Source organism: Agelaius phoeniceus, chromosome 10 (genome assembly GCF_051311805.1).
Source record: "Agelaius phoeniceus isolate bAgePho1 chromosome 10, bAgePho1.hap1, whole genome shotgun sequence".
Taxonomy (NCBI): Eukaryota; Metazoa; Chordata; class Aves; order Passeriformes; family Icteridae; genus Agelaius; species Agelaius phoeniceus.
The window spans coordinates 18,561,858-18,589,143 of NC_135274.1; the positions used below are offsets into that span (position 1 = coordinate 18,561,858).

Here is a 27,286-nt window from a genome sequence, read left to right on the forward strand (position 1 = left end):
GCGCAGTAGCGGGGCGCGGGCGGGGCGCGCGCGCGCGGCGTCTCTGCAGTGCGCGGGGGGGCGCGGGGCGAGGGGGGGCGGCGCCGCCATCTTGGGCGCGGGGCGGCGAGCAGCGGCGGCGGCGGTGCTGGTGGTGGTGGTGGCTGCAGCGGCAGGTGAGGCGCTCCGCTCCCTGCCTGGCTGCGCGGCCCCCGTCCCTCCTCTGGACGGCTTCCTGCGCTTGGGCTCGCTCTGCGGCCGCGCCCGGGCGGTGGCCGAGCTGCTGCGGGTGACGGCTCCCTGGCCGCTGGTTGGGGGTTGGGGTCTGCAGGCCCAGGGGCGGGGAGGCGGCTGCAGGGTGCGGTGTCCCCCGGCTGCCCTTGGCAGGGACGCGAGAGTGCCCCCGGGGCCGGGAGAAGCGGGGCCGCCGGGAGGGCTTTTCCTCAGCTTCCTCTGAGGGGGTGCCGGGCGACCCCATCATTCGTTCGCACTTCGCTTGTGGCTCAGGGGGTTATTAACAGCTGTTAATTAGCTCTCTGGCTGGAATACCTGTGTGGCAGCCCTGCGGTGCTGCACCGGGGAGGGTGGGGACAGGGTCGGGCTGTGTGTGGCACAGGAAGGCCGGCACCGATGCGTCAGGTCAGCCTGAGCAAAGGTTTTTTTCAGTCGGATCGGGCTGGAACTTCACTGAAAATTATTTGTCCGTACTGCTGATTCAAACGTGAATTAGCTGGGTCATGGCTTGCACTCTGCTTCCTCCCCGGAAAACCTGCTGAGGCAGAGCGCAGCGCTGCTGATGCCCAACTGCTTATTCTGAGGCTTAAAGCAGGCTCCTCTCCAGCGGCTGTTCTGGATGCATTTCCACATCCATTCTTCCCAGGACTAGGTTTTTGGATTCAGTAAAACTGCAGGAAGCACAGCCTGTTTTTATCAGCCAGTGTAGTTGACTTCTCTCCCCACTGGGAAATGACTTGCTTTTCATCTAGTGTTCTCTCCATAAGCTGTGTGAGTGCCGGATCTGTTTTCTGCTTGCTTTAGTATGACAAAGCTGCTATCAAGTTTTAGCCTCAGGCTGCCAAAATCTGAGCCTGGAACTTGCCCAGATAGGTGAGTCTGGACGGCTTCTGTGGCTTGGAAGTCTCGGTATTGCAGGCTTCTAACTGTACATGGGCTCATGGTGGTGTTTGGTTGGGCAGCATTTACTTGAATGCTGTCAGAGCTGTAGCTACTGTTCTTTCCCATAGTAAAAGCTCTGCGTGTCCCTGTGAGTTTTGCTTGGAGGGACAATCTCAAATCTGAAGAGATGCTGCCAAACTGTCTACTTCCATATTTTTCCTGTCAGAAGGGAGGCATCACTCCTCTTCTGTAGAAAATGCCATGTTACTGACATCTAGTGACAAAGATACCTGGTGTTCTTTGGGATGCAGAGTGGCCATGTTCCAGGGAGAGCATTGGGGTGTCTTTGAACGGTATCACGGCCAGCTGCTTCCTCCTCCCAAAAGAGCCCAGTGCTGGCTTTTGGAGAATTGACTCTTGAGGCTGTGAAGGGTTACATCTTGAGTTCTTTGAAAAACAGGGGACTGGGACTGGACATGCATTCTTGTTTGATACAATCTCTTTTTTTTTTTTTTTTTTTTGGTGGAACAGCAGCAGTCACCAAACAAACATGCTTTATAAAGAAACTTCCTGTAACCCTAGTTAAACTTTTCTTGCTTCATCCTTGCATCAAAAAAGGTAAAGTCGTGACTGTCTTTTGCAGCTCAATGTCTTGCACTGGTTTTCTAAGCTTATTCTACTGAAGACCATTAGAGTATTTAAAGGCTGTTCCTGGGGCCAACTGGAGGATGGCCTGTGGTGCCAAAAAATAATTGGTTTGTGAGGCAGTCTGCTTCTCTCCTTCAGTGAGTGACCTACTGAGTCAAAAGTTACTGGCAAGTCATGTATTATTTTGATCTTGGCAGGAGGTCGGCAGCTCAGCTAAAAGCTTGCAGGCAGAGGCACAGAATGTGAAATGCAGTTATCTGCTCTCCAGTAGGAGTAGTGAGAGAAAAGCTGACACATCAGGGCACCTAGACCATTAGTGGTCTGCAGAATACAAGCTCTTACTCAAACTCCACTCTGTGCCTCGAACCTCTTCTGTTAGAAGATGCATAGGAAGCAAATCACTGTTCAGGTTTCTAGCTCAAGAGTGAAAAGCAAATAGTTCAAACTGACTTTAGAAATGCTTTGGTAGAATGGGTAGAAGTAGTAAAAGGCATTGGGGCTGTTCACATCAGGTTGGGCTCAAAATATTCCTGAGAGATGTGCTAAATGTGATGTTTTACTGGAGTAAGGGAGCTTCTTGTGTTTCCCTGTGCCAGTATTTATCTCTTGTGACTCCTCAGAGTGGCTGCGTGCAGGATGGCACACAGAAGGGGGCTGTAGGAGGAGAGCCTGGTAAGAGAACGTGCTTCTCTTCCTGCCCACTGGTTATGGGGATTTATGGGATTGTGTTTAAAATAGGAACAGTTTCTCTGAAACTGATGGGTTTATCTCAGGAGCTCTTTAGCTCAGGGTATGCCCCTTAAGTAAATTATGCAGCCTGTCTTCCCCAGGATGAAGTGATTGCAGCTACTCTTGTTTGAAACCAAGTGCAGGCCGTGGCCTCCTGGAAAGTGGCTAATGCAGCCAACTAAGCAAAGCTTAGGTGCTCAGATTAGCTGGTGGGGTAATGGCATTGTTTTGAGCCTTAAGTGTTGGGTTGATAATGGCTAGTGCTAGCTAAATGGATGGGTTTTCTCAACAACTTTAGTTTGCCAGAGCAGCCTGACTGATCCCTCTCGTGCTTCAAGTGCTGTCACTTGTCCAAGATCATACTGATTTCTGGAATGCAGAAATGGCTGCAGTTGGTGATTTGCCTTCAATACCTCTTCTGATTTCTTCCTGGATGAAAACTCAGCAGCTAATGTACCTTGAACTGCTTAGTTAGATAAGCTCATTAATGCACAGAAGTCTTACTTACTGTTAAGTCAGAACCCAAACTGTCTTTTAATAGACTACTAAAGGGGTTGGTTGTTTTACACCAGCTTATTAACTGACTTGTGATTGCGGTTTCCTGGATGTGCTCTGTAGATGACAGAAATCAGCATTCCTGTTTGCATTCAGGCTGAGTGATGTCTGTGCTGTAGGAAACTTTCAGCCCCTTAATGGGAGTGACAAAGTCCAAGTAGCTGGGTCTTGGGCTCACTACTGATCAACTTGTGTTTATTTGTACCCTGTACTGGATGAAGTTCATGCCTTTTCTCACAGTGGGGTTGTGGCCAAAAGGGCTCTGCAGCTTAGCAGCAGTCCTGACATCTCCTCATCCAGCCTTGGTCAATGGCTGGTTGAAGGCTTTATTTTCCCCACTTGTAGTTCCAGACTCTTTTCTGGACAGGTAAAATCTTATCTATATGGTAAGAGTATCACCCACACAGCTGGCTTGGGAAAATACAGCTGATCCCAAAGTTGCCTCCTAAAATGAGTAGACAGGTGAGCTCACTGGGGATGCTGCTGGGGCTCATCAAATCCAGGCACAGCTGGGGTGACAATGTGAAACTGTAGTTATGTTGTTACAGGCAGCCTAAGAACTGCTGCAGTCACATTGCTCCTGAGTAGTTATTCTTGAGCTGCTGTGTCACCACTGCACCTCTGAAGAGAGGACACAGAGGATTTGCTGAGTAGATGCCATGGGAGCAAACAGGTCTGGCTCAAGAGTTCCTCAGCTTTGGCCTGCACTGAGCATAGAGAAGCTGGCATGGAAGGATACAAAGAACTGTATTTGTACTTTCCTTAGGCAGAAATACCAATATATACCAAAAATTTATGGTGACTCTGGTACAATTAGGCTGTAGGTGCATTACATTGCTAGTGACACATTTCTTTCAGACAGTTCCTAATTCTTTTGGAGCTGGAAGAAGTACTTCTTGCCTTGCATGTGAAACTGGAATTACTGCAGTCATGTTCCTTTTACCACTGAAGAAAACTGACTAAAAATTCACTGTTTTTCCTAAGTAACAAATTTGAGCAGATCAGCTTGTTTGTTTGTTTTTACTTGTGCAAACAGCTACAAAAGGCAGAGAACAGTTTCAAGGTTTACAATGTAGGTTGAAGTTACCACTGTCTGCTGGTGCAGGTAATGGTTAATGGTCTGTGTGGTGTCATGTGAAAGACCTCAGGTTGTGGGACAAAGGTAATCACCCATTTGAATATCTGTGTATCTGGGATTTAGGCTACAATTCAGCTTAGTCTTTCATAGCTAATGAACAAATGACTGATACTGCTGGTGTGTCTTACTGCTGGTGTGATACTTTGGCTTCTCAAAGAGACCATGGAAGGATGCACTGAACAGAAACTACAGCATTGGTACTGTGTGGTTCTGAAAGAGTTGTTGCAGAGGGAATGAACTGTGCTGGTTAGTTGATTCCTTACATGTGCCTTGTTTAGTCTAAGAAAGCTCCATGCTGCATGTTGTTCATTTTTCTGCCACTATTATAAGTCAGAATTGATGAAGAGGAAATGGAAGAGGAAGGCTGGGCTCTGACATGCTGCAGGAGGGAGCTGCTGTATCTCCACTTGATAAATGCAGGTTTAGTGCCTCATCTCACTAGGTAGCTCCCAGTCCAGCCACTTGTTGCGTCCCACAATATGTGAAGCTGACAGTCCAGCAACAGGGTCCTGCTGCCTGAGCTTATGCTCCTGACTTCACCCATGCATTCCAAGTGGGTGGCACACTGAAAGGATGAAGTCTGACTTTTGGAGAGCCACCTGTTTTTAGATCAGACCTAATAAACAGAGCATTTTCCATCTATGATGGAATCAGTGGACAAAGGCAGTTTTTTCAGATACTGTGCCTTATTATGTCTTTATCTTTCTCTGCACTCTTTTAGTTATGGTTTGCAGCTTAGCTGCTGCAGACTGACTTTGGAGGCTTCCAGCGTCCCCTGGTTGTTTGAGAGAGGGGTGCTTATTGCACATCCCCTGGCCAGTGGGAGCACTGAGGCATGATTTGAGGAAGTATGTGTGATTCTTAGGAAAGTGTATGTTACCATGTCAGTCATTGTAGGCCCAGCTAATCCTGCTGCTTTTCTCTTATGTAACTACTGAAATGCATTAAAATCTTTATCCCAGCCTTTGTTTTTATACATGTAGTTTATTTTTGGTTTTTTTTTTTTTTTTTGCAATTGGTGGTGTCTTAATGCCGTAACTTTGCCACAATTGCTCTAAGGGTATATTTTAATGCTCTCATCTTCACTTGAGTAAAAGGGCATTCTGAAAAGTCATTTCCATGTAATCTTAACTCCTGGTGGGTTTATAAGCATGTATACAAGTGGTCTGTCTGTGATGTTCTTTACTCTCCTTCTCTGTTTATGGGTTGAAATGGAAGTATATAGGAATGTGAGCACTTGGCAGGAGGGTAGGAAGCCTACTGGCCTTAGGTATTTGTAGGAGCTGCATTCAGATGTTACATCTACCCTAGTAGCTGCTTGAAGCATGCAGAGCGTCTTGGGAGAAGGCTGTTGTTCCTAAATTAAGGTGATTAGTCACCAGCTGGTGTGAATTCAGCATACGTGTGGATTATCCCTGTACCTTAACTAAAATAAATCCATCCACACTGTAAGTAGAAAACAGGGCTGTAGCTACCAGTGTGGAGCAGGTTGCCATATGTTCAAGCTAGTGAAACAGAAGGAGTGAAGCTGCAAAGCTCTGAAAATGCAGCTGTTGGATCATTAACCCAAAGGTTTCAGCTGGAGTCATCTTGGATTCCAGGCACTTTGTGGTAAACAGTTGAAGAAATGGTGGGCTTTGCTCTTAAGCTGTGTCTGCCAGTGAGATATTAGGCTGAGGAAACTCAGAAGCAGTGTAGAGCAAGCTCCCTAGGAAAGGCTGGCTGGAGAGGAGCAGAATGAGTCATTGAAAGCTGATTGAGCAATGCTTTCTGAGTCATGTTGCTCATGCACAGGGAGCAGATGAACCCATCTCCTGTGCTGGAGTTTTTATTCTGAGGCCTTCTGATTCCAGCAGCCATGAGTCACACTGAATGTCAGTCTCAAATTAATTTCAACCCTGTTCCCTGCAGTTCTTAACCACTGCAAGTACTAGGATCTTCCACAGCTGATCTGTAAAGAAAACTGTTAATTATTTTTAAATATGTGGACGATTGTGCTATGTCTGAACTGTACCACTAAAGTCCTCATTCTAGTTAGAATGTAACCTTGAAATACTTGAAAGGAGTATCAGACTTGAAACTTGAAACACAAACTGTGAAACTTGAAACACAAAGGAGGATCAAAACAAAGCAGGCTTATTTTCACTGCAGCCACTTCAAGGAAAGGCATTGTCATCTTGAAGAGCCATTCTTCTTGCTGAGCTTTAAGCAACTTTCTTTTGCATTCTGCCCTTTGTATAGCTTTCTGCTCTGTTCATAGATCTCTGGGCTACTTACTCCACCTCTTGAGTTTCCAGCTGTGTGGACATGCTTCCATTAGCTGATGGAAGTAATTCTGTGTGGAGAGGGAGTGTAGTCATTCTGATCTTGTGTCTTGGAGGGATGTAATGCAAGTTGTGAACAAAAGACTGGAATGTTGACCATGTTTCCTCAACTCCCATCATGGGCAAGCTTGGTGAAGGCTGACAGCAGCCCTGCACCAAACTGAACTTGCTGGAGGTTGTGTTGATCTCGTTGTGCTGCCTGTGCTTGTGGTGCCTGGAACTCTTCAAGATGCTGAACTGCAGAAGTTGAGCAGACCAAGGGAGATCTGATTATAATTGTGTTAAATACCTTGCATAGTTGAGACCTCCTTGTTCTCTGATGCCATTAGAGAGGAGTGCATCTGGAGGTTTGTACTGCTAGTGTCCTTCAGCTACTGCAAAGAACTGATTGGTGGCTGGTACAGTTGGGTAGGTCATCTAAAACCCTTTCCCTATAGTCACCGTTTTTAGCCCATGTGACTTTGTTGGTACCTGGAAACACTTTACCAATTGTCTGACACAAATCATTAGATAAATGGTACTTAAATGTGAATTCAGATTTCATTTTTAGAGCTGTAGAATTGCGGGTTCTTTTAGACTTGAGATGAATCCTAACTCTTGTGGAGGCGTTCTGCTGCTACATGGGAAATAATGCTCATGCATGTCTCAGTATAGTTGGCTGCTCTTTTAAAACAGTCAGAATGGTCCTGATCCCGTGCCCTCATCCGCAGTAGTAGGGGAAAGTACAAGCTCAGGTGTTAACCAGGGCCTCACATAGCACAGAGCAGCCCCTTTCTGACTTTGAGCAAGTTCATTATCGAGTTGTTTTGCCAGTGTAGTACAGCAAGCACACATCAGCTGGTTGGTGGCAGATCTCTGCAGGATTCTGTTTTGTACCATACAAGAATTTGCAATAAGAGCACTCCTGGTCAGCAGCTGCTGTGATGGGCAGTGGGATGTGTGTAGATATGAGGGTATTCAGAGTAGTAAGGGCAAAGAAGATCAAAGTAGACCAAAGAGGTGCAGATGGGACTACAGAATGGCACCCTAAATCCAAGATAAACAATTGTACAACAGTGCATATAGGAGGTGTGTGGATGAAGTAGCAAAGGTAATTCTGGTTTTACCTGTAGCTCTGAATATGAACCAATGCAGTTCTTAAATGTTAAAATGAAGGTGGAACCAGGAGCTAACTTTGCATGGGTGGTCTGAAGCTTGAACACGTCTCCTGGGATATTTTGTATAAGGAGGAAGCCTAGCATTTCATTGCGTTGATGAAGAATTTTTGAAGACTAAAAGCCTTTGAATCATAATCTATCTTCTTCATCGAACATGCTTTTACTAACATGTAAGATGAGGAAGCAGTTGACTCTGCTGCCAGTGATACAAATACTCATTTTTTTTGCCTGTAATTTCAGCAAAGCTATTACAGAATATGTTCTAAACTAACATGAGAAAGCATGGCATCATTATTTCAGACATTTAAAGTTTGTAGATCTTCCTAAGAGAAGGCTTTTCATTTCCAATGCAAAGCTTCATCAGCAATCTTCTACATGTTTTATAGTAATGCAGTAAATACTCAAATCAAGGCTTTTTCAAAATTGATTTGCTTGTCATGCTGGCAGAGGGCTTTGTCTTGTTTATGCTGCATGTCTGATCCTGTTGCTTATCAAAGCAGACATTTCCTTTATACTAAAAATAGTGAAACAAATAACTTAAGCAGCATTAAAACCCAGAGGGAGATTATTTTTTTTTTTAAGACTAGGATGTGCTTTCTAGGATTCTTCTGGAAAGGGTTTGTAGGATTCTTATGATCCAGCTTTGACCAGTTGCGTAAGCTTCCAGGAAGCTGCTCTATACAATGCAAGTCTTAAAAAGAATGTAAGAACTCTCCATCTTTGATTGCAGTAGTCTGTATCTGAATGTGGAAGCCAGCACTGTAGAATTCTGAAAACACATGCTTGTTTCTTATCTGGACTGAAAAAACTAGTAAATAGGAAAGAATTTTCTGCAGTGGCCAACAAGTTGCTTTCAGTGTCACAATGTTTCTCATTTTTTTCATTGTTTGACCAGCGTGAATGACCTTGCAAATGTTTCAGCTTCTGCCTGTCTTGTTGGGCAGCTGTGTTCGATTCTCCATGTTTTGGCTTTCAGCCCTGCACGTTACCTCCCTGTGGCCTTTTCATGCCTGTTAGGGCTGTGTGTGCTTTGTGTAAGTAGTTGTGAGTTTGTGGTACAGCCACTTCCTTTCGTCTGAGAAATTTGGGTTGTTTGGTTGACCAGTGGGGTTGTCTTCTGCTGTGGGGATGCTGACATTGCTGCCCCTACAGTTTGTAGCCTTGGTCACAAAACAGTGAGCAGCCACAAAAGGCTTTTCCCACTCTAACTACATAGGAATCTTGGAGCTGCCTATGTCTTAATAGATTTGGTTACAGTATTTATAAGTAAATTAATTTATAAGTAAATTAAATACTTGTATCCCAAAGTTATAAAGTGTTATGGTTGGGAATAGAAGAAAAACATATTTGGAAAGCTGTTCTGTGCTAATTGGAGTCTCAGACATGAAAATATGTTGGTGATAGTGCCACAAGAAGCCACTGAAAAGTGGCAGAAGGCAGCCCATTAGTAGCCAGAGATACTTGACCAGAATAAAAGCCAGAAAGCTTATTACTGAGCTTTGGGAAAACTGCTTGTTTCTTTCTATTTTGACTTAACTGACTTTTGGGCTCTTTTTTTCCTATTAATAAGCAGAAGCACCTATCTGGAAGCTGAAGACCTGTAGCAGAGACATATGAATAGTGTTATTCTTTGAGGATTCACTAGATGTAGCTAAAAATGTTGGTGTAAAGGCTTAGGAAATTTAAAGTTTCTTTTTTGTCTTGCTGAAATTAAAAGTAGTGGCTGCACGGTAAACCTTGGTTTAGCACAGAACTAACATCTGCAGTACTTCCTTCAGATGGGCAGTTACTGTAGTTTACTGGGTGTAATTTCTAGAGGATACATTACTTTTGATAATCCAGAAGTCCTTTAGTCCCTCTGATGTGTGCATTGTTTTTGTATTCTCTTTTTCCCCTGACATTTGAAGTGATCCAAGGCTGGGTCACTTCAACTTTGTCATTGCAGCATTCCTGAGCAGACACATATCAGTTCACTGTCAGCATCTGTCTCTAGGTTGGCCTCTCCCTATCCTTTTCAGCCAGCCCATACTAGTGGGTGTAGGCTAACCCACCCAAAGAGCAGTGTGGAGATGGTTGTTATCTAATGCCCTGCAGTTCTGTGGGATCACCCCAAGGCCTGCCCTGTCAGGGTTGCAGTTCTCTTCTTGGGACTAAGCCAACCAAGCAGTTGCTGCTTGTGCGTGTTATGACTTTGACCTAAGTGAAAAGGAGTGCATAGTACTCCAGGAATGGGATCTGGTGAAGTAGCTGTATATTTTAAAAAGTCTTCTCTATCAATAATTTCTGAGGTCTTTGGGGAGAGCTTTGTAGCTTTCTCCAAAGCAATCTTCCTTTGAAGAAAGAGAAAATTAGCAGTTTAGGGGGGTAACTTCTAAAGGACTATCTCCCTGTTCAAATGGGTCATGATTGTGACCACTCCAGTGGTACCTTGTACCCAAATGGCTCTCAGTTTGAAGTGTGACTTGATATGGCTGCTAGGGATTATCAAAGGCTCTTACTCTGATGTGTAAAAACTATGTAAAAGTGGTAATAAATGGAGATGTACTTGCTGCTAGGAACCCCCTGTCATGTGGTGATAGGCTTGGTGACATGTCAGACATTTGTGTGAACTGCATGTAAAAAGACTTAGGAATTGTGTCTGATTTGTATCTCAGTCTTCAGGGAGCCAGACACTTTATAGTAGAAGTAAGGGGTCTTTTATTTTCTCGTAGTTCCAGGCCTGTGTTTTTTCTCACATTCAAGAGGTATGTTTTGGATACTTGTCCTTGAGGCGTAATCTGTCCATGCTGATTTTTGAGAAGTAAGACAACTTCTATTTCAGTGCCAACTTTAGGCTTTAGACCTGGCTACAAATTGTTTCTGTACAGCCTACTTAAATATGCTCTTTTCTGCTTCAGGTATTAAGCAACATGGGAAGTGAAGACTAAAGTTCCATCATGATCGGAGGCTTGTTCATCTATAATCACAAAGGAGAGGTTTTAATCTCTCGCGTCTACCGGGATGACATCGGGTAAGTGCTTCTCTTGCATCCCCGGTTTTTGCATTTTTGTCTCATTTTGGTGCAGTAAACAACCCAGAGCTGCTTTGTTCTGCATTAGCTGTGCATGCATGTGAGACTGCAACTCAACTTGCTGCTCTAGGCTTAGCTTAGAATGAAGAACTTTAAGCCCTGGTCACCTACAGTGAAGGGTGGCCTGCAGCCAAACCTGGGACTTTATTTTGGATGGTGGGGATCTGGCCATTATTCCAAATGCTTCAGCAGCATGGACTGCCACTGTGGGAGCCTACCTCACTGTAATTGCTAAAACTTTACAGGAGCAGTAATGTGAGAACTGTCTGCCACACACTATAGCCAGGGTTCTGGATTAGTTTCAGGCACTGATGTCTAACATCAAGTACAGGCAGGAGACTGTGGTCTTGGAAAGTTTTATCTACAAGCAGTCTCATGGCTGTACTGCTACAGCTGGCTTTCTGTCCCCCAGCTTTGTATAGCAGCCTAGTGTGAAAAGCTTACATTCATTGGGTAACTAAAGTTGTGGGAAGCCTTGAAAACCTTCAGTAGATTGTAGGTGTCTTGTTGCACTTCCCCAAAGTGTTATGATGCTCACTTAGACTGGATCTGTGCAACACTTAGACTGCTAGTTTGCAGAATGCATCTTACTAAAAATACAATGCCTTGTAGGCAGTGGATAGTGCTGTAGGGAACCGTAAGTGATGGTGCTGCTTGGGCTGAAAACCTTAAATTCAAGGGGTTAGTGCACAACAGTACTTTTTCTAGTGGGTTTTCATAGTGTCAGGCATTAGGTAGGGGTTAGTGCACAACAGTACTTTTTCTAGTGGGTTTTCATAGTGTCAGGCATTAGGTGGAGGTTAGTAATTAAGTTGGCAGAGTTAAGACAGAGCTAACAGAGGCAGAGCTGTGGTAGGTGCTAATTCAGAGTTCAGTGCGAGAGAGCCTTCAGGCCAATTTAGGAAAAAGTACCAGATCTCCACAATGACTAGTGGTAGGATGTGCTGCGAAATAACTTGTTGCCATAAATGACAAAAAACAGTCAAGCCAATCTGCCTTCAGATTGCTCTGGTCTGAAGAGTATGTCCCTTCTGGTTATGGATTGTCTAGTGGAGGTTAAAAGTTGAGGTAGAACTAGTAGCTAGTCAAGGCTTGTACTGTTTCATTGAGGGAGTAGTCAACACAGTGTCTGTAATGAGGCTTCACCTAATGAGCTTTTAAGTCTCTTGGCTTGTTCTAGGTCAGCTAAGGTGAAGTAGCTGTTCTAAGGTTGACTGAGTTATTCCAGGACTTCCATACATAGCTGAGCCAAGGAAGCAGTGTATTTCTCAAGCAGAAAGCCAGTGGCTGTGATGCTTTGCCTCTTTTCTACTGTACAAACTCTTATCAGTCTTCAATACCTGTTAGGTGAAGCTCTTCAGAGCAACTCATATGACAGGACTGACTTTGTAAAGCTGGTATCACAGTGGCTGAGCCAAGCCAGTCTGGATTATAGGTAACTTTGGTGTATATTTCAGGTGGGGGCTAGGGACACTTTCACTGCAGTTTCTGGCAAAAATATTTTGTTGTTTGCAAACTTGAAACACGTACAAGATTGTTCTCCAACTGATGTTTATTCAAGAAGGGCCTCTTAATTTAAATGTCATTATGGCTGTGGAGATGCAAACTAGGGAGTAAAGTAGGTATTTTTAATATGATCTTCTACTGCTTTTTATCTTGGCTCGTTTCTCTTACAGACTGAGTGTCTTATGTTCAGTACGTGATAAAGTACTTCCTGCTGGCTGGCCAGACAAAGTTAGAAAATGGGATTTCCTGCTTGATCCTATCTTAACTTTTTCATTTGGCAGAGTGCCAAAATATTCCAGTGTTTTCTCTAGTACTTGAGGAGTTGGTGTTCCTTTCAGTGAAATCATCCATTCAGTTCTTGTGAAAGTGTCAGTCTTGTGACTTAGGTGGAGCTGGTGTTGGCTGTTGACAGAAGTTGCTCCCAAGGTGCTGGATTTTTTCTCAAACAGGCCTACAGTTTGGAATTTTTTTTAAACATGTAGTCTTACACAAAAAGTTTTTATGAAATGGCTATGTCTCATCTTGTGTAATCAAGAAACTGAGAGTCTTTCCATTTCCTAGTCTGAACATTAGCATTAATACCAGATCTATTTAAAATTTTTAATATCCTAACCCTTAGTGGGAAGTAAGGAGAGGAATAGCTATGATGCTGTAGCTTGTACTCAGCTTTATAGGAATTCTGTCTCTAACCACACGGCTGAGTGATGAACTTCTCGCATACCATACGGTTCTTAGATCATAAGCAGTAGTTCTGAAGTGCTGAGGGCTGAACCCACCCTGCTTGTTGGGGGGTAGTTGAATAGGAAAAGAGCATAACTGCTCCCTGTCTTCATGAGTGATTGACCCATAGGACTCCTTAGTCTTGGCCATTGCCATTGGCATTCTGAAGCCTCAGTTTCTGAGCTGGGAGATAAAGGTCATCTGTGGTTATGAGAACACCTCCCTTTGCAGTTTAAGGGCCTTTAGAAGCACATAGCTCAGATATAATGACCAAAGTGAAAAACAATGAGGATATCCTTCTTATGATTTTGTTAAAGGCAGAAGTACCACAAAACTTGAACTTTCTTTGCTTGCAACTTAGAATGGCTTTGGTGCATGTAGCGCGTCTGTCCATACAGCAGCTAGCTGCATGTATAAGCAGCCTTATTAAAAAAAAAAAAAAGGCAAAACACCATGCATATAATTCAGGACACCATGGAGAGTTCTGCTGTGATTTTCGAGTGCCTTGTTCTTCAGTGACTTAGTCGTTGGGGAACCTACCTGCATTTAAGAATGCAGCTGTGTAATAAAACTTCAGCTATTTGAAACTGAGCAGCTTACATGACAAACTGCATGCACTTTAAATGTAATAGATATTTGGTTTCTGAGCTTCTAATACATCACGTCAGCTTCGTGGCTCTTGATCCTTAAGGAAAAAGTGCAAGCTGGATAGAGCAGTGTCTGTATCTGCAGGATGTGCCCTATCTCTCCAGATGTGCTCCAGCTCTATCAAACTTGCTGTATTTCCTGTTGGCTGGACCAAACCAGAAAGCATCGACCCAAACACCTTCAAATGAGAAGTACTGTCACAGAAATTCCCACCCAGACTTGTAGCCCTGTCCTGAGGCAGACTGGGAAGAAGATACTTGATACTCTGCGGTCCCCAGGTGATGCCTCTGATTGAGGCTTTGGGGTTTTTCCACACCAAGGCCTGCTACCTATATTAGCAGAGCAGACTGGGTATCACTGTTGTGATACAGGTGCAGTTCACCTGGACTAAATGCCCAGTTATCCCTAAAGTTCAGCCAAACACAAATCTGTCCATGCTGACAGCCTGACCATGGCATGTCAGTGTTGTACCCTGTGTGAGGGCTTCATTGCTGCTGTAGCTTGTTACTGTCCATCCAATACTACCTTGGCCTTCTGTGCCAAGGAGCAGGGGGAGGGGGTGCTGTTTGGTCTCTTCTTATCTCTTTGGATTCATTGTGCCTTGTGTGTGTGTTTCTAACCCTTTCTCTTGTTGCTGTCACTCCTCCTTTCTCCGCTGGCGCCATTTCTGTCCATCCCATCTCATTGGCTGCTGTAGCAATAGGTAAGAGACGCGTGGTAGGCCACGACTGGCACTGCACAGTGGGCACCTGGTGTGCTAGCAAAGCCTCCCTGACCTGAGGCTTCTTCTCTAGTGTGCACCAGTCTGCTGACTGGTTCTGGTGCTACTTTTAGTGGGTTAGAACTTGAGGCTGGGAGGGCTAATGCTCCAGAACAAGCTGAACTTTCCTTGCAAGGCTTACTGGAGGGGAGGATTTGGGTTTTAGATATTATTTTATAGTAGATTAAATTACTTTCTTATGGAAAAACTAAAGTAGAAATGAAATATTAATTTAACTCCAGCTTGCAAACTTTCTGGAGCAATAACACCTGAGAAGTATTCAAAACCCAGAATTTTGCTTATGGGGGGGTGTATTTACTGATGAAACTTCTACATATGTCCCCAGACCTTCAAGGAGCAAACACCTGCTGTGGTAGCATATGTTCCTTGGAATATCCTTTGTTTTCTAACTTGGAACTGTGTGTTGGATTGTTGACAACCCTCAGTGCCTACAAGCATTTGTATGCCTGTATCCTTGCTTGCAAGGATGATTTTACTGTCTGCTCTCAAACATGTTTCTGCATAATCAGTACCATGGCCTTGATGCTGCAGTCAAACCCCCTGCTCTACAGAGTGTCTGAGAGAATGAGTAATAAAGCACGACTAAATGAGTCTTGGCTTTTTGTGTAGACTGTTGCTTTAAGTTTTGGTCTTGTCATATAAAGCACCTGGGCTTCCTTCCTGTATTCTCAGGATTGGTGGACTTAATTTGGGAAGTTTATTCTGACTTGTAGTTACAGGATAAGGAGACCATTGTGCAAGAGCTGGCATCCAGAATGTCACTTGGACTCCTTGTGTAACAAGGAGGGCTTTTTCCCCTGTTGCTAGTGTATAGACAGTTTGGATCAAAGAGGGCAGCACCTATGGGCAGCTTGCACAGCAGTTTTTCAGCACTGGGGCAGAACTCTTGACTGTAAATGGTCCTGGACCATGCAGTACTGCTGACATGTTTCACTGTGGGGACTCTGAGTCTGGATGCAAGACACCTGTTCTGAAACAGAGCAGTCTTGAGGTGACATGTAACTGGAAATCAAATGGTGATTCTAATCCTCCTGCTGCTTTGAGCCTGACATCCAAAGTGTGTGGGGTATGGAGGTGAGCTGGATCTGAGAACTAAAACTCCCTTCTGGAGTGTGCCTGGGCACTGACATCTCTTGGGTGGCCTGGGCAAATTTTGCTGGTTTTCCCTTGGTTGTATGTCTGGGAGCAACTGCCATTGACATGTATCTTGGGAGATTACAGCTTGCTTTGGGGCAAGAGTGTGAAGGCCTGCCATACAGAACAGACAATAATTAGGTGTTTGGTCAAAACTGGACTCTCTGAGCCATATGTTGCTAATGTGTTTGTTTCCAGCTATGACAATCAATTGGGAGTGCTGTCAAAATTAATTGAAGGGAAGGTTTCTTTGCCATTTTACTCCAGATAGAGGGTTGCTTCTCCTTCTGACTACAGTTACACTGTAGTCCAAAACTCCCTAGAGACCAGTAGCTCGCTCTCTCCTTGAACTTGTGCAGAATTTAGTGTCTAACTCTGCTCAGAGCTTCACTTGCCGTCTTGGAGAGATCCCCAGGCATCCTCCCTAGGTGAGCTTGGTGTGTGTAGTTCAGTGTGTGACCATAGTGGCAGAAGCAGAGGTGTGCAGCCAGCTGGTGTCACGTTTGCTGTGCTGACTTGTCTTTGGTGGTGCTTTCGCAGGCGCAATGCCGTGGACGCCTTCCGCGTCAATGTCATCCACGCGCGGCAGCAGGTGCGCTCGCCCGTCACCAACATCGCCCGCACCAGTTTCTTCCATGTCAAGCGCTCCAACATCTGGCTGGCTGCTGTCACCAAGCAGAATGTCAATGCTGCCATGGTATTTGAGTTTCTTTACAAGATGTGCGACGTGATGACTGCCTACTTCGGGAAGATCAGTGAGGAGAACATAAAGAACAACTTCGTGCTGATCTATGAGCTGCTGGATGGTGAGATGTTTCCCTTATATATGTGCCCTGTTGCACTTGGTCATTCTGAAATCCTTAGCTTAGTATGATAATCCTTGAAGTATTTTTAACATGTGTGGCAGAGTTCAAAATTACTTGTTCGGCTTTCTAATGCCACCTGTACTGCAAATGTGAGTGTCCAAGTCCATAGCCTTGTGCAGATTCCCTTCCCTGAAATGGTGGGAGCTGTGCACTTGTACGACTGAGACAATTGGTACTGGAGCTCAGCTTCTGAAGGGATCCTGTGTAGATGTCAGGCTTTCCTTACCCCAAGGTATATCAAGAGGATTGTCAGTAGCACCTCTAAGGTCAGCTGGTCCCCAGGTGGCTCTAGCAGTGTATGGAAGCAGCCACCCCAGGCTTAAGTTGATTGTCCCTAGTAAGTTGCCTTTTGGGCTCAATTCTGAACAGAAAGAAGTCAATAAAACACAATGTGCTCTCTCCCAGCCCTACCTCCCCCACTGATACAGCTCCAAATTTCACCACAGATTAATAATAGTGTCCCTTCAGCTGCTTGTGATATCAGCCTGCTTGTGGAGGTTGCCCTTGAGCTGCCCCTGTTTCACATATCATGAGGACTTTGTGTTAGTTATGTTTCAATTTATTTTCCAGACAATGCACCATATGTGTGTGTCCTGGGATTCTTAGCCTAGGATCACAGTGACTGATGTTCTCCCTGTTCCCTCAGGGCACACCAAGAGACTGCCTGTTCTCTGCTTTGGTCAGTCACTGCTGCCTCCTTGCAGGCACAGTGAGATCAAACCTGCCAGTGTGATGTTGCTCAGAACCATGTTAGTGGTCTTCTTTCCCCTCTAAATCTCTTGTGGATTGTTCCCTTTCTCTTTGAGGGAAGTAGGTGTGTACTGTTTCCTGTGTGTAAAAATCTGTTTCCCTCCTACACTCATCCTGCAGTGCCACAGCTCAGCTGTTGTTTTAGGTTTTGGTTTTATTACATCTTCATAAGAACAAAACTTGGGAAAAAAAAAAGCTGCAAAGATAAAATTGCTGTGGTGTTTTAAAAACTCTCTATTGTCCTGGATGTTTTTGGAAAAAACTCCTCAGTGTGCCCTGTGCAGATGGCTAGGTTAGTTGATATTTAGTCCTGAGGTCTGGTTGTGTTTAAAAACTGGCAAATTCATCACTTAAACAGCTTTCCATCACCCCTCATCTCCAAAGTATTGCTCCAGGAGCTCAGTGTAGCAAGAAGGATTCTTTTCCCTTGGTAAGGCATGCTGCAGCAACTTACCCAGAAATTCAATGTGTAAGCAGTACCTGTGCACTGATGGCCTCTCTCCATATAGTAGCAGTTAGCCTAGTTGATGTGTTTATTCCTTGTAGCTCTGAACTAACCTTTTACCCCTCTGTAGAAATCCTGGACTTTGGCTATCCTCAGAACTCTGAAACAGGGGCCCTGAAGACTTTCATCACTCAGCAAGGCATCAAGAGTCAGGTAATCAGAGGAATTTGGGGTACAGCACTGTTCTGCTGGTTAATTTTTGCTAAACCTGTTCAAGAGAGTATGGTCTTAATTACCATCTAACCGTTTGACCCCTGTGGAAGGAAGGTGCCTGAATAGGTTGAGAACACCCTGGCAGGGGTGTATCTCAGTGGCACCTTGTTCTAGGTGTCCTTGCACTATGCTACCTCATGTTCCCTGGCAAATGATAAGATGAAGGAGGAAGAGCCCAGAGCTAGGATAATGTCAGTACCTTGCATGTAAATATGGTTGCTGGCTTCAGGCTCTGTTCTGTGTCAGCTTCTGAGAGAATAAACAAATCTACCTGCTGAACCAGAAGTAGCTTTTTTGCATGTGAATCTCACTGAGCAAGTCTCCACCAGAGCTGTCAGGATTTCATGCCTGCCTTATAATGAAGTATTCTTCAGCTTTGTGAATCTTGCTGTGAAGTCAGGAAGCTCATGTTGCTCTGTCTCTGCCTGTAACATCCTTGCAGGTCAGCGTCAGTACAGCCTGAGCTTTCTTAGGTTGGAGATGAGAATCTCTGCTGTGCTTTTAGCATAGTGTTAACCCTTGCAACAAAGTTTACATAGAGTTAGAAGATAAAGGGTGTGTTGGGAAAAAGATGGTTAGTTGGACTGGTTTGGAGAATGCGTTTAAACTAGTTCTAATCCTACTCCAAGTACAGCCCTCAAAATTAGGCTTCCTGTCTCACGAGCTCATGCTTAACCTCTGAATTCAAAGGAAACTCATAGTCTGTTTCTCATGTCCCCAAGGAATCTTGTCCACCTTGTCCATCTGACACAGCTGTGCAAGTCAGTAATAAGGACTTAGCCTTAAAGTTAGTCCTCTCCCCTGCACAGCAGTGAGTCAGGAAAAAAAAGCTGGGAGTCCATAGTGAGTGTCTGTAATCTGTGGCAGAGTAAAGCTTCAGCCTCAGCTACAAGCAGAAGCAAAGGGCAAACAGGAGCCTGCATGGTGACTGTTCTTGTTTAGGTTAGCAGAGGTCAGTCTCTGGAGGCTCTGTTTCAACTCAGTTCATCAGCACTGATTTTCTGAGAATTCCTTTTTAGACTTCTCATCTAGTAGCAAGACTAACTGCATTTCAAGAGGAGGTGAGAGAGAGAAGCTGCCCCTGAGCAACATATTTCCCGCTAGAGCAGCAAACTGTTTTGCAACATGGCCAGATGTGAATGCATCCGGTCTCAGTCCCCATCACGAGTCCTACTGTAAATCTTTGGCCTTCTGCAGTCTGACAGTTTGGGCAGTCAGCACTGAAGATAGCTGAATCAGCTCCTGTTCCTAGGAGAACTCAAAACTAACCACCTCCCACACTTCCTTCCCTTGCTCTTTTTTTTTGCTTTTGTTGGTTTTAACAAACTTCTGTGCTTGTTTGTGTGCAAACCACTGTCGCAGTGTCATGCTTAATTCAATAGCAGGTTTAGTCCTTTCCTTACAAAGAGCAGTATGGCTTTCAGTTCTTCTTCTGCTCAGTATTGGCATTTTGTGCAGCCCAGTTCAAAAATCAGAATTAATCTATTGCAGGCACAGGATGGCAAGGACACCAGTTGAAACAGTACCTGCCATGTTTCCTGCTCTCTACTCTGGTACTTCTAGCCTTCAGCTCCTCATTGACTTAGAGCCAGTTCACACAGGTACCTAGGACCAAAATCTGGGTCTGAATCATCTGGCCTATCATCTGTGTTTCCTATCTTCATGTAGTTCCTGGTGATGCTTTCCTTGGGCTTGTGTCCTGAGGAATTTAAGGAACAAAATCCGTTCATGGCAGACTTTCCAAACTCAACTTTTTGACTTTGTTCTCAATGAAAGATTGGAAATGAAACTTCAAACCCAGGTGTCTTCAGTGCCTCCCTTAGGGAATACTCATGCTGCTGGGTGGTCTCAACTTCAGCAGCTGCTTCCAGAGCCATCTGGTCACTTTACAGAGTAAGTGTCAGGTCAGGGTACTGGTACTGTTGCAGGAGATGAGAACGTCATCACATGATCAACGTCTCTTTGGAAGACAGAGCTCTGGGTATTAAATCTACGTATTCTTCTAAAGCCTGAACAAAGCATTGAACAAGACAGTGCTTTTTTTGTGGGACAGATAAGAGAGGTACTTTGTGTACTGTATTGAGCACTTACCTAGGCAGTTCTCAGGGGAATATAAAACTCTGTCTCTTGGATGATGAGACAGTGCCTGTGCTTGCTCAGGAATGGACCTTGTCTGTGGCAAGAGCGTGTGTGAAGCTGAGATCATGTACTGCCACCTACTGTGGGCCTACTGCAGGGCTGCTGTGGGAGCACCCACTTGTGTTTTGGACCATTGTTGTGTGGAAGAGCAGAATTAACAAGGATACCACTTTATCCAGGACCCAAAGTGCCTGTTATTTCCCATAGTCAGGGCTCTGTGACATGGTAGACATCCAGGATTTGCATTAGGAACACCAGCATGAGTCTGTTCCTAAGAGAAACATTACTGGGAGTGGTATTTTGCCTGTCTCTCCCTCTGCTCCACCTTGCGTTTGGATTGTCAATAATGGGCCAAGTCTGAAAATTAATTTCACTGCTTGGAGTGCTGGGTTTCCTGCAGGGAGCTAAAGGTCAAAACCCCTCATCTTGTTTGTGCTAATTAGCTCCCTAATTAACAAAGAGCTGACCTGCTTTTTTCCTGTCCTCAGGTAGCCTTAAGCCTAATCTGCCTCTTTCTCCCTTCCTCCCTTCTCTTGCTATTGACCTGCTTGCCTGTTAACCCTGTCTACACTGCACTTGCTACTATACACCTACTTCTTGACTTTCTGCATGTGACTGGACCCCACCTCTAGCATCAGGTAGGAAATCTCTCTGTACCTCTCAGCACAGCCCTTGGTACTCTTTGAAGGCTTAGAGCCTGGGTGCTGTTAGATGCATTTTGGGTTTGTGTTGGTATGTAACTTTTATGACTGCAGTTATTAAGAAACAGGCCTTGGGGATTAGCTCTCCTGTGGCCCTGGGGTTTCATGTTGGATAAGGGTGTGAACTGCTGCATCAATCCATGTTAAGCTTCTCTGCTTAATATGGATTGATGTGACAGTCTGAGATATTATTTGAATGCCATTGGTGGAGCCCATGCCTCCCTGCACTAAGAGGTAGCCTAATGGACTTGCTGGCAAAACAGAACAACATTTCCTGATGTTGCTATGGCCAATTCTTGGTTAGGCATAGAATTTGATGTTCTGAGGAGGGAATCACCAAATCATGTGAGGTATCACAGCACCCGTATCGAAGTGACAAAAACTTTTATGTGTAGTAAATGGCAAGTGTTTGCTCTTAGATTCAGAGCAAGGTTTCTTAGCCTTTGAATTTATTTATGTCTAAGATGTAATTTCTTCTCTTCAGACCAAGGAAGAGCAGTCCCAGATCACCAGCCAGGTGACTGGACAGATTGGATGGAGACGTGAGGGAATCAAATACCGTCGCAATGAACTCTTTCTTGATGTGCTGGAGAGTGTGAATCTCTTAATGTCCCCACAGGGTAAGTCGGTGGTGTTGAGCTGGCATCCTTCTCCTGCTCAGGGTTTGTGAGTGGTGACTCTTGTAAGTGTTCTGAACTGTGATCTTCTCTAACCAGGTCAGGTTTTGAGTGCCCATGTCTCTGGCAGAGTGGTGATGAAGAGTTACCTGAGTGGAATGCCAGAATGCAAGTTTGGCATGAATGACAAGATTGTCATTGAAAAACAGGGCAAAGGGACTGCGGATGAAACGGGGAAAAGGTAAGAGGTTTGGACCTGGTGACCACTTGCCACCAGGGACTCTTATGAAAGGGCAGCCCTTAATAGCTTTTCTGATCTGACAGACTAAAAGCTGGGGTTTTTTCTTCCCTTCAGATGGTACTGCTAACTTTGGGTAGATCAGTTGTCATGCAAGCTACCATCCTGAGGGCCTCAATACAGAGGGCTTCTCTTCAGCTCTTTAAGTATTAAGATTCAAACATAATTTTAAGTGTAGAGTTCTTGCACCTGGAAACACTTCCCCAAGATGGATTTTCCTATAATCTGTAAATCTAGCAGTTTTGCTCAGTGCTCTTAATCATAAAAGCAGTAGCAGTGCTCCCAAGAAATAGTGAAAGAATCCCTCTGCCTGCTTTACCTGGACTGTTTCCATAAAGTAGAACAAAGACTGGGGAAGCCCCTCCTGCTGATTACAGGTGATCAGTGGTTGTGTGAGTAGGAGGCACATCCTTTCTGAGAGCCCAGCTATGCTCCCTCCCAGCTGCACCTCAGTCAGTACCCACATTGAAGCTGAAAACGGCTCTTAACCCCTTCTCCAGCTTTCCTGCTTGGGGTGAAGAGATAAAAGCAACGGGACTGCCACTTTCGTCTCACTAACCATTTGCAACTCATCTGTATTTCTCTTGGTTGTCTTTTTTTTTTTTTTTGCTGACCCCCAGTGAATTGGGAAGGTAGATAATCTGCTTCAGCTTTGTGTGCACTCTGCTCTCCCTCTGTCTCTTGCTTTGTGTGACTTGTGCATGTAACTTGGATCTCAGACACTTTCCATGATGGTTCCTGTAAATGGAGCTGAGCTGCTATTTGCCTTTTCTCTCAGAACCAAGCCAAGAGCTATCGCTTCACTGTCACCTTTAAGCCATCTTTCCTGTACCAGAATTGAGCTAGTAAAGTGGATGAGCCTGAGATGGCTGATGGGCCCAGTGAGGATTTACTCTAGTGAAAGTATCAACTGCACAGGCCTTGAAGAGGCAGTACACTGTCCCAAAGCTCCTGTGCCCACTGCCTTTGCCAGTAAATATGGTAGTTTTTTGAGTTACAGAAGTAAGATGAACAGGGATTCTTGGTAGGTGGTTCAATGATTATCCAGTGGGCATCTCCAGCTTGGAGACATTGCTCTCCAGAAGCATTTAGTTATAAGGTGACCAAAAGGGACAGCTGCTATCAGTTGCTTTGTGGGATCTAGCCTGTGGCAAGGCCTACCCTGAGTAATGCTGCCTGAGACCTGGAGCAATCCTAGGTAGAGGCTTTCTCAGCTGTTTTGCAAAGAAATAGAAATCAGTTGACTAAGATTGGTTGTCATCTGGGCAGCAGATTAGGAAATACTAACTCCTCCTTTTGAAGCACAAACCAGACCACTGGTGGTTGTGTAACCAGACATCCAGTCAGCCTGGGGTCAGTCTGCTTCCCCTTTGTGTAGGTAGTGGTGGTTCCTAGGAGAGCTAAACCTGCTGTAGTTCTCACACTATCTTGGCATATTGGCATGGTTGTCCTGTTGCTTCCAGCAACTGAGGCAGCCTAGATACCATAGTGATACACTGCTGCACCTTCTCTACACTGCTGCCTCTTCTGTTGCTCCTGCCTTCTGGTCTCTCTCAGTAGCTGAGGGGTTTTGCTGGACTAGGACCTGTATTTTCAGGAATTAGTACCTGGCACAAGTTCAGTGCTGGCAGGTTGGGCTGGTGCACATACATGGACAGGTGGTAGCTCATCAGGAGAGATACAGATTTGTATGTCACAATGTCATGGTTTTGGTGATTTGGTTCAGAATCAAACCACCTGCTGGCAGTGTGGAAATGAACAGCTTTGAAGAGATTTCTGAACAGGAATACTCTGAACCTGGCATTTCCTGGCTGTGTGGCAGTGGGATAGCTTTGTGGACAGGAAAGTGTTTTCTCTCCTTTGAACTGTGCTGTGGGAAGACTTGGGCTGGCAGAGTTGCCTTTGCAGTACTGAGTGCTGCTGGCGGTCAGACCCAAGCATTGTTGTGCTGGCTATGACAGAAGGGTGCTCTTCTAAGCTCTCTCCTCTTTGGGGAGAGGAGGGAGAAAATTCTTTCAAACAAGCTTCCTGAAATATGATTTTTGTGGTGGTGAAACAAGGAAAGTCTGAGCCAAGAGGCTGCTGTCTCCTAATCTCTCCCTGCCTCCCCATTTCCTGGACACCTGCAATGGCAACATGCTCTGTAGAGTAGTTTCTGCCTGGACAGATTTTGACTGCACCAAGATACCAGAGCTGCAGCTTGTGCTTCTCTGACTGTGTTTTGTGTTTTCAGCGGCAAACAGTCAATTGCCATTGATGACTGCACTTTCCACCAGTGTGTGAGGCTCAGCAAGTTTGATTCTGAGAGGAGCATCAGCTTCATTCCACCAGATGGAGAATTTGAGCTCATGAGGTACTGTGGGTGAACAGGCTGGTGTTGGCATCTGCTTGCTGCTACAGTAGTGTTGCTGCTCCCAGGCAGACTTGAAGCCCTTGAGCACTTAAGAAATACACACCACCCCCTTTTCAGAGTGGAATCTGTAGGGTATCCCACAAATCCATCTGTTACAAATGTGGAAGCCCAGCTGTGTTTAGTTTTCTTTGCCATAACCATGGTGTTGGATTGGGTTTTCTTGCTTTTGAGCTTCTCGTATCTGTTGTTTTTAGTGTTTAACACTGGTGTCCTTGAACAAAGCTGTTGGCAGGAATCAGATACAAAACTTGAGAGACAAGAAACCATTGCTGCCCTACAGCAGCACGGATCTTAACTGCTATTTCCTTTCTGGCTGATGTTTCCAAGCTGTTTGGCATATTCAGAGGCTATCTCTTTAGGAGGGTGATACAGTTTGAGGCATAAGGGAGTTAATTCCTCCTCAGAGTTCACTGTAACTTCCATCCCTGCAGATACCGAACCACAAAGGACATTATCCTTCCCTTCCGTGTGATCCCACTGGTGCGGGAGGTGGGCCGGACCAAGCTGGAAGTGAAGGTGGTGATCAAATCAAATTTCAAACCTTCCTTGCTGGCCCAGAAGATAGAGGTAAGAGTTAAAAAAAAACAACTGTGGTACCTTGTGCCTGGAAGTCATGCCTCTAGTTTATGTCCACTGCAGTAGAGTTCTCACAGATGAGTCTTCAAGCTTGAACAGGGCTAAAAAAGTGAACTGATTTATCTCTGAGATGTATGGTGCTGCTGTTTTGTGGGAATGAGGTGCTGTAGAGTAGAGAGGTGGAAGCTGTTTTCATTTGCACAGCTTCCTTGGCAGGAGCTTCATTCCATCCCTGCAGCAATTGTTCACTTAATTCCTCAGCCACTGTGAAAATTTCATGTTTTTCTGTCTGCATGATCTGATGGTATGTCAGATAGGCAGCAGGCTGTGAGCTGTGTAAGACAGGCTAGGGGTGGCTTTTCAGCTTAGTCCCCATCTGAGAAGGCTTACTGCTGCAAGGCTGGGCTGTCCAGAGCCTGCTGCAATGCCTGGCATCCTTCCTGAACTCATCTTCCCAACATTACCCAGGATTCCTGCAGCATGGCGATCTCTGCCCTGTTCCTTACTGACTTTGTGTATTAGGGAACTGTGAATGTATACTTCAAAGCAAGAAACTGGAGAGCTAGCCTAGGATGCCTTGTGATGGCTGATGTCCTCTGGGCCCTGAGCTGGGAGAGAGAAGGCCCAAGGGGTGCAGGACAGCCTGCCCAGAGTGCCCAGGCTGCAAACTCCTTGCCCCCGCTTACCAGACTGTGCCTTCCAGGTCCGGATCCCAACACCCCTCAATACCAGTGGAGTGCAAGTGATCTGCATGAAAGGGAAGGCGAAGTACAAGGCCAGTGAGAATGCCATTGTCTGGAAGTAAGTGAGCATGCTGGGGCTGGCATTTAGGGGCAGGCCTCTGGGAGGCAGGGTCTGTTCAGTGCTCCTGTCTGCCTGAGATTATGTAGTTGATGGGGAGCATAAACCCTGGCACCCTCTCACTTCTGAGCTTTCTCCAATAGGATAAAACGTATGGCTGGAATGAAGGAATCCCAGATCAGCGCGGAGATTGAGCTGCTGCCCACCAACGACAAGAAGAAGTGGGCTCGGCCTCCCATCTCCATGAACTTTGAGGTGAGTACCTGTCTGCCTTTCAGGATGCATCCAACCTTGGAGAAGCTTTGTCAGTCCCTCTGGGAGTTATGCAGGTTTGAGCATCCCCTGTGACAAGCTGCCAGGTGAGGTCAGCCAGATGGTAAAGCCAATGGAAGAAAATTGCCCTTAGAGCCACAGGAGTCTGGCACTGTGCATGCAGGGAGCAGGGAAGGGAACAGTGACTCTTGATGTCCGTTTCTAGATGCATTGCCCAGGGGTCCTCTGGCGTTTGTGTATGGAGAGCATCTTACCCCCATTCCAATGCTCTCTGTTGCCTTTCCCTCTCTCAATAGGTCCCATTTGCACCCTCTGGGCTGAAGGTGCGCTACCTGAAAGTCTTTGAGCCAAAGCTGAACTACAGTGACCACGATGTGATAAAATGGGTGAGGTACATCGGCAGGAGTGGGATCTATGAGACCAGATGCTAGCCCCAGCAGGCTAGCAGGCTCCCTCTTCTCCAAGCCATGCTCTGCCTCTCCTCGGTCTTCAGCTACATTCAGAGATGTCTGCCTGGCCCCTCGACGCAGATTGAAAGACCCTGTGGCTCACCCCGGGAGTGGACTCGCCTGCCTGTGCTCAGTTACCACCCACGCTGCAGATGAAGTTCAGAACCCAGTCGTGTGCAGGGTGCAGTCAGCCTCCTGCTCCCCGTCCCAGGGTGGGCAAGGGCTAGTCTAACTCCCATCTTCTCGTGATCTTTCTAGGGAACGTCCATCATTAAACTCCTCTTCTGTTGGTGTCTCACTACTTGCATCATATCCTAGTATTTTTGAAGTTCTTGTGCATATGTACTCGTAGAATAGACCTAAACATAGACTGGACAAATCTGAGTTGAAGTTACCCTGGCTTCTGTACTAGCTATTGCTGTTGTGGTAGATGTTGCTGGCCAGTCTGAGATGTCTGGGGTGGTGAGTTTGTTGGGCCCCCACCAAGGAAGATGGTGGGCTCACCAGATCTCACCACCACCTTATTTCTTGCAAAGTCGTCAGTATAGAGTCCTGCTGTGGGAAGGTTTGTGACCAAAAAGGATGATGAGGGTTTAGGCTCTTGCTGGTGTGTATGTGGGTGGCACAGCATTTCAGGTCCTTGGAGCATTTACCCCTACCCACTGCTGGCTTGAGCCAGTCTGTCCTTTCCAAACAAATTGGAGACGTGGCCCCACTGTCCCAGGGAGTGTGGGCCAGCTGAGCTCTGTCAGGATGTGAACAGGGTCTGTTCTTGGGGAATCTCAAATGCAGTTGGCAGTAAGACCACCCTGACCCAGCCTGCCCTCTCCACACTTCTACCAAATGCTTCTGGGCTATAGGAATGCTGCTGCAACCCACAATCCTGCTTCCGGTAGTGTGGTCTCCATTTTGTACACTTTGTGATTTGTCCAGCTCTGAATCTAATAAAGTATGTAGAATGGAGAAGGCTGCCTGCACTGCTCTTTGGGATTGGTGCTGCAAGAGCCTGGGCTGTGCCTTGGGCCTGTGCCACAATGTCTGGGGGCTTGCCTGTGCTGCTTCTCCAGCCCTGAGCTGCTTGGGGGCTGGTAGGTGAAAAGAACAAGTGATGCTTTTGTTTCCAGCTGTGCCAGTGCTGCAGCTCCCTGGAGAAAGGAGGATGCTCTGGGCTTTCCTTGGG

General features: G+C 45.7%; 1 protein-coding gene across 1 annotated transcript; it reads left to right on the plus strand.

Moving 5' to 3' along the window:
- Positions 1-27,072, plus strand: AP2M1 (adaptor related protein complex 2 subunit mu 1). The gene is made up of 11 exons (XM_054639026.2): positions 1-155; positions 10,544-10,656; positions 16,046-16,311; positions 17,697-17,779; positions 21,164-21,299; positions 21,396-21,537; positions 23,828-23,947; positions 24,439-24,574; positions 25,287-25,384; positions 25,528-25,639; positions 25,954-27,072. Exons 2-11 carry the CDS (start codon positions 10,583-10,585, stop codon positions 26,086-26,088), a joined length of 1,302 nt encoding a protein of 433 aa, XP_054495001.1. The 5' UTR covers positions 1-155; positions 10,544-10,582; the 3' UTR covers positions 26,089-27,072.
- Positions 27,073-27,286: the final 214 nt, after the last annotated feature.

Coding starts and splice junctions, on each gene's coding strand:
- AP2M1 (XM_054639026.2), top strand. CDS start 10,583: ATGATCGGAGGCTTGTTCATCTATAATCACAAAGGAGAGGTTTTAATC. Junction 16,312..17,696: donor GATCTATGAGCTGCTGGATG/GTGAGATGTTTC, acceptor ACCCCTCTGTAG/AAATCCTGGACTTTGGCTAT. Junction 21,300..21,395: donor TCTCTTAATGTCCCCACAGG/GTAAGTCGGTGG, acceptor TTCTCTAACCAG/GTCAGGTTTTGAGTGCCCAT.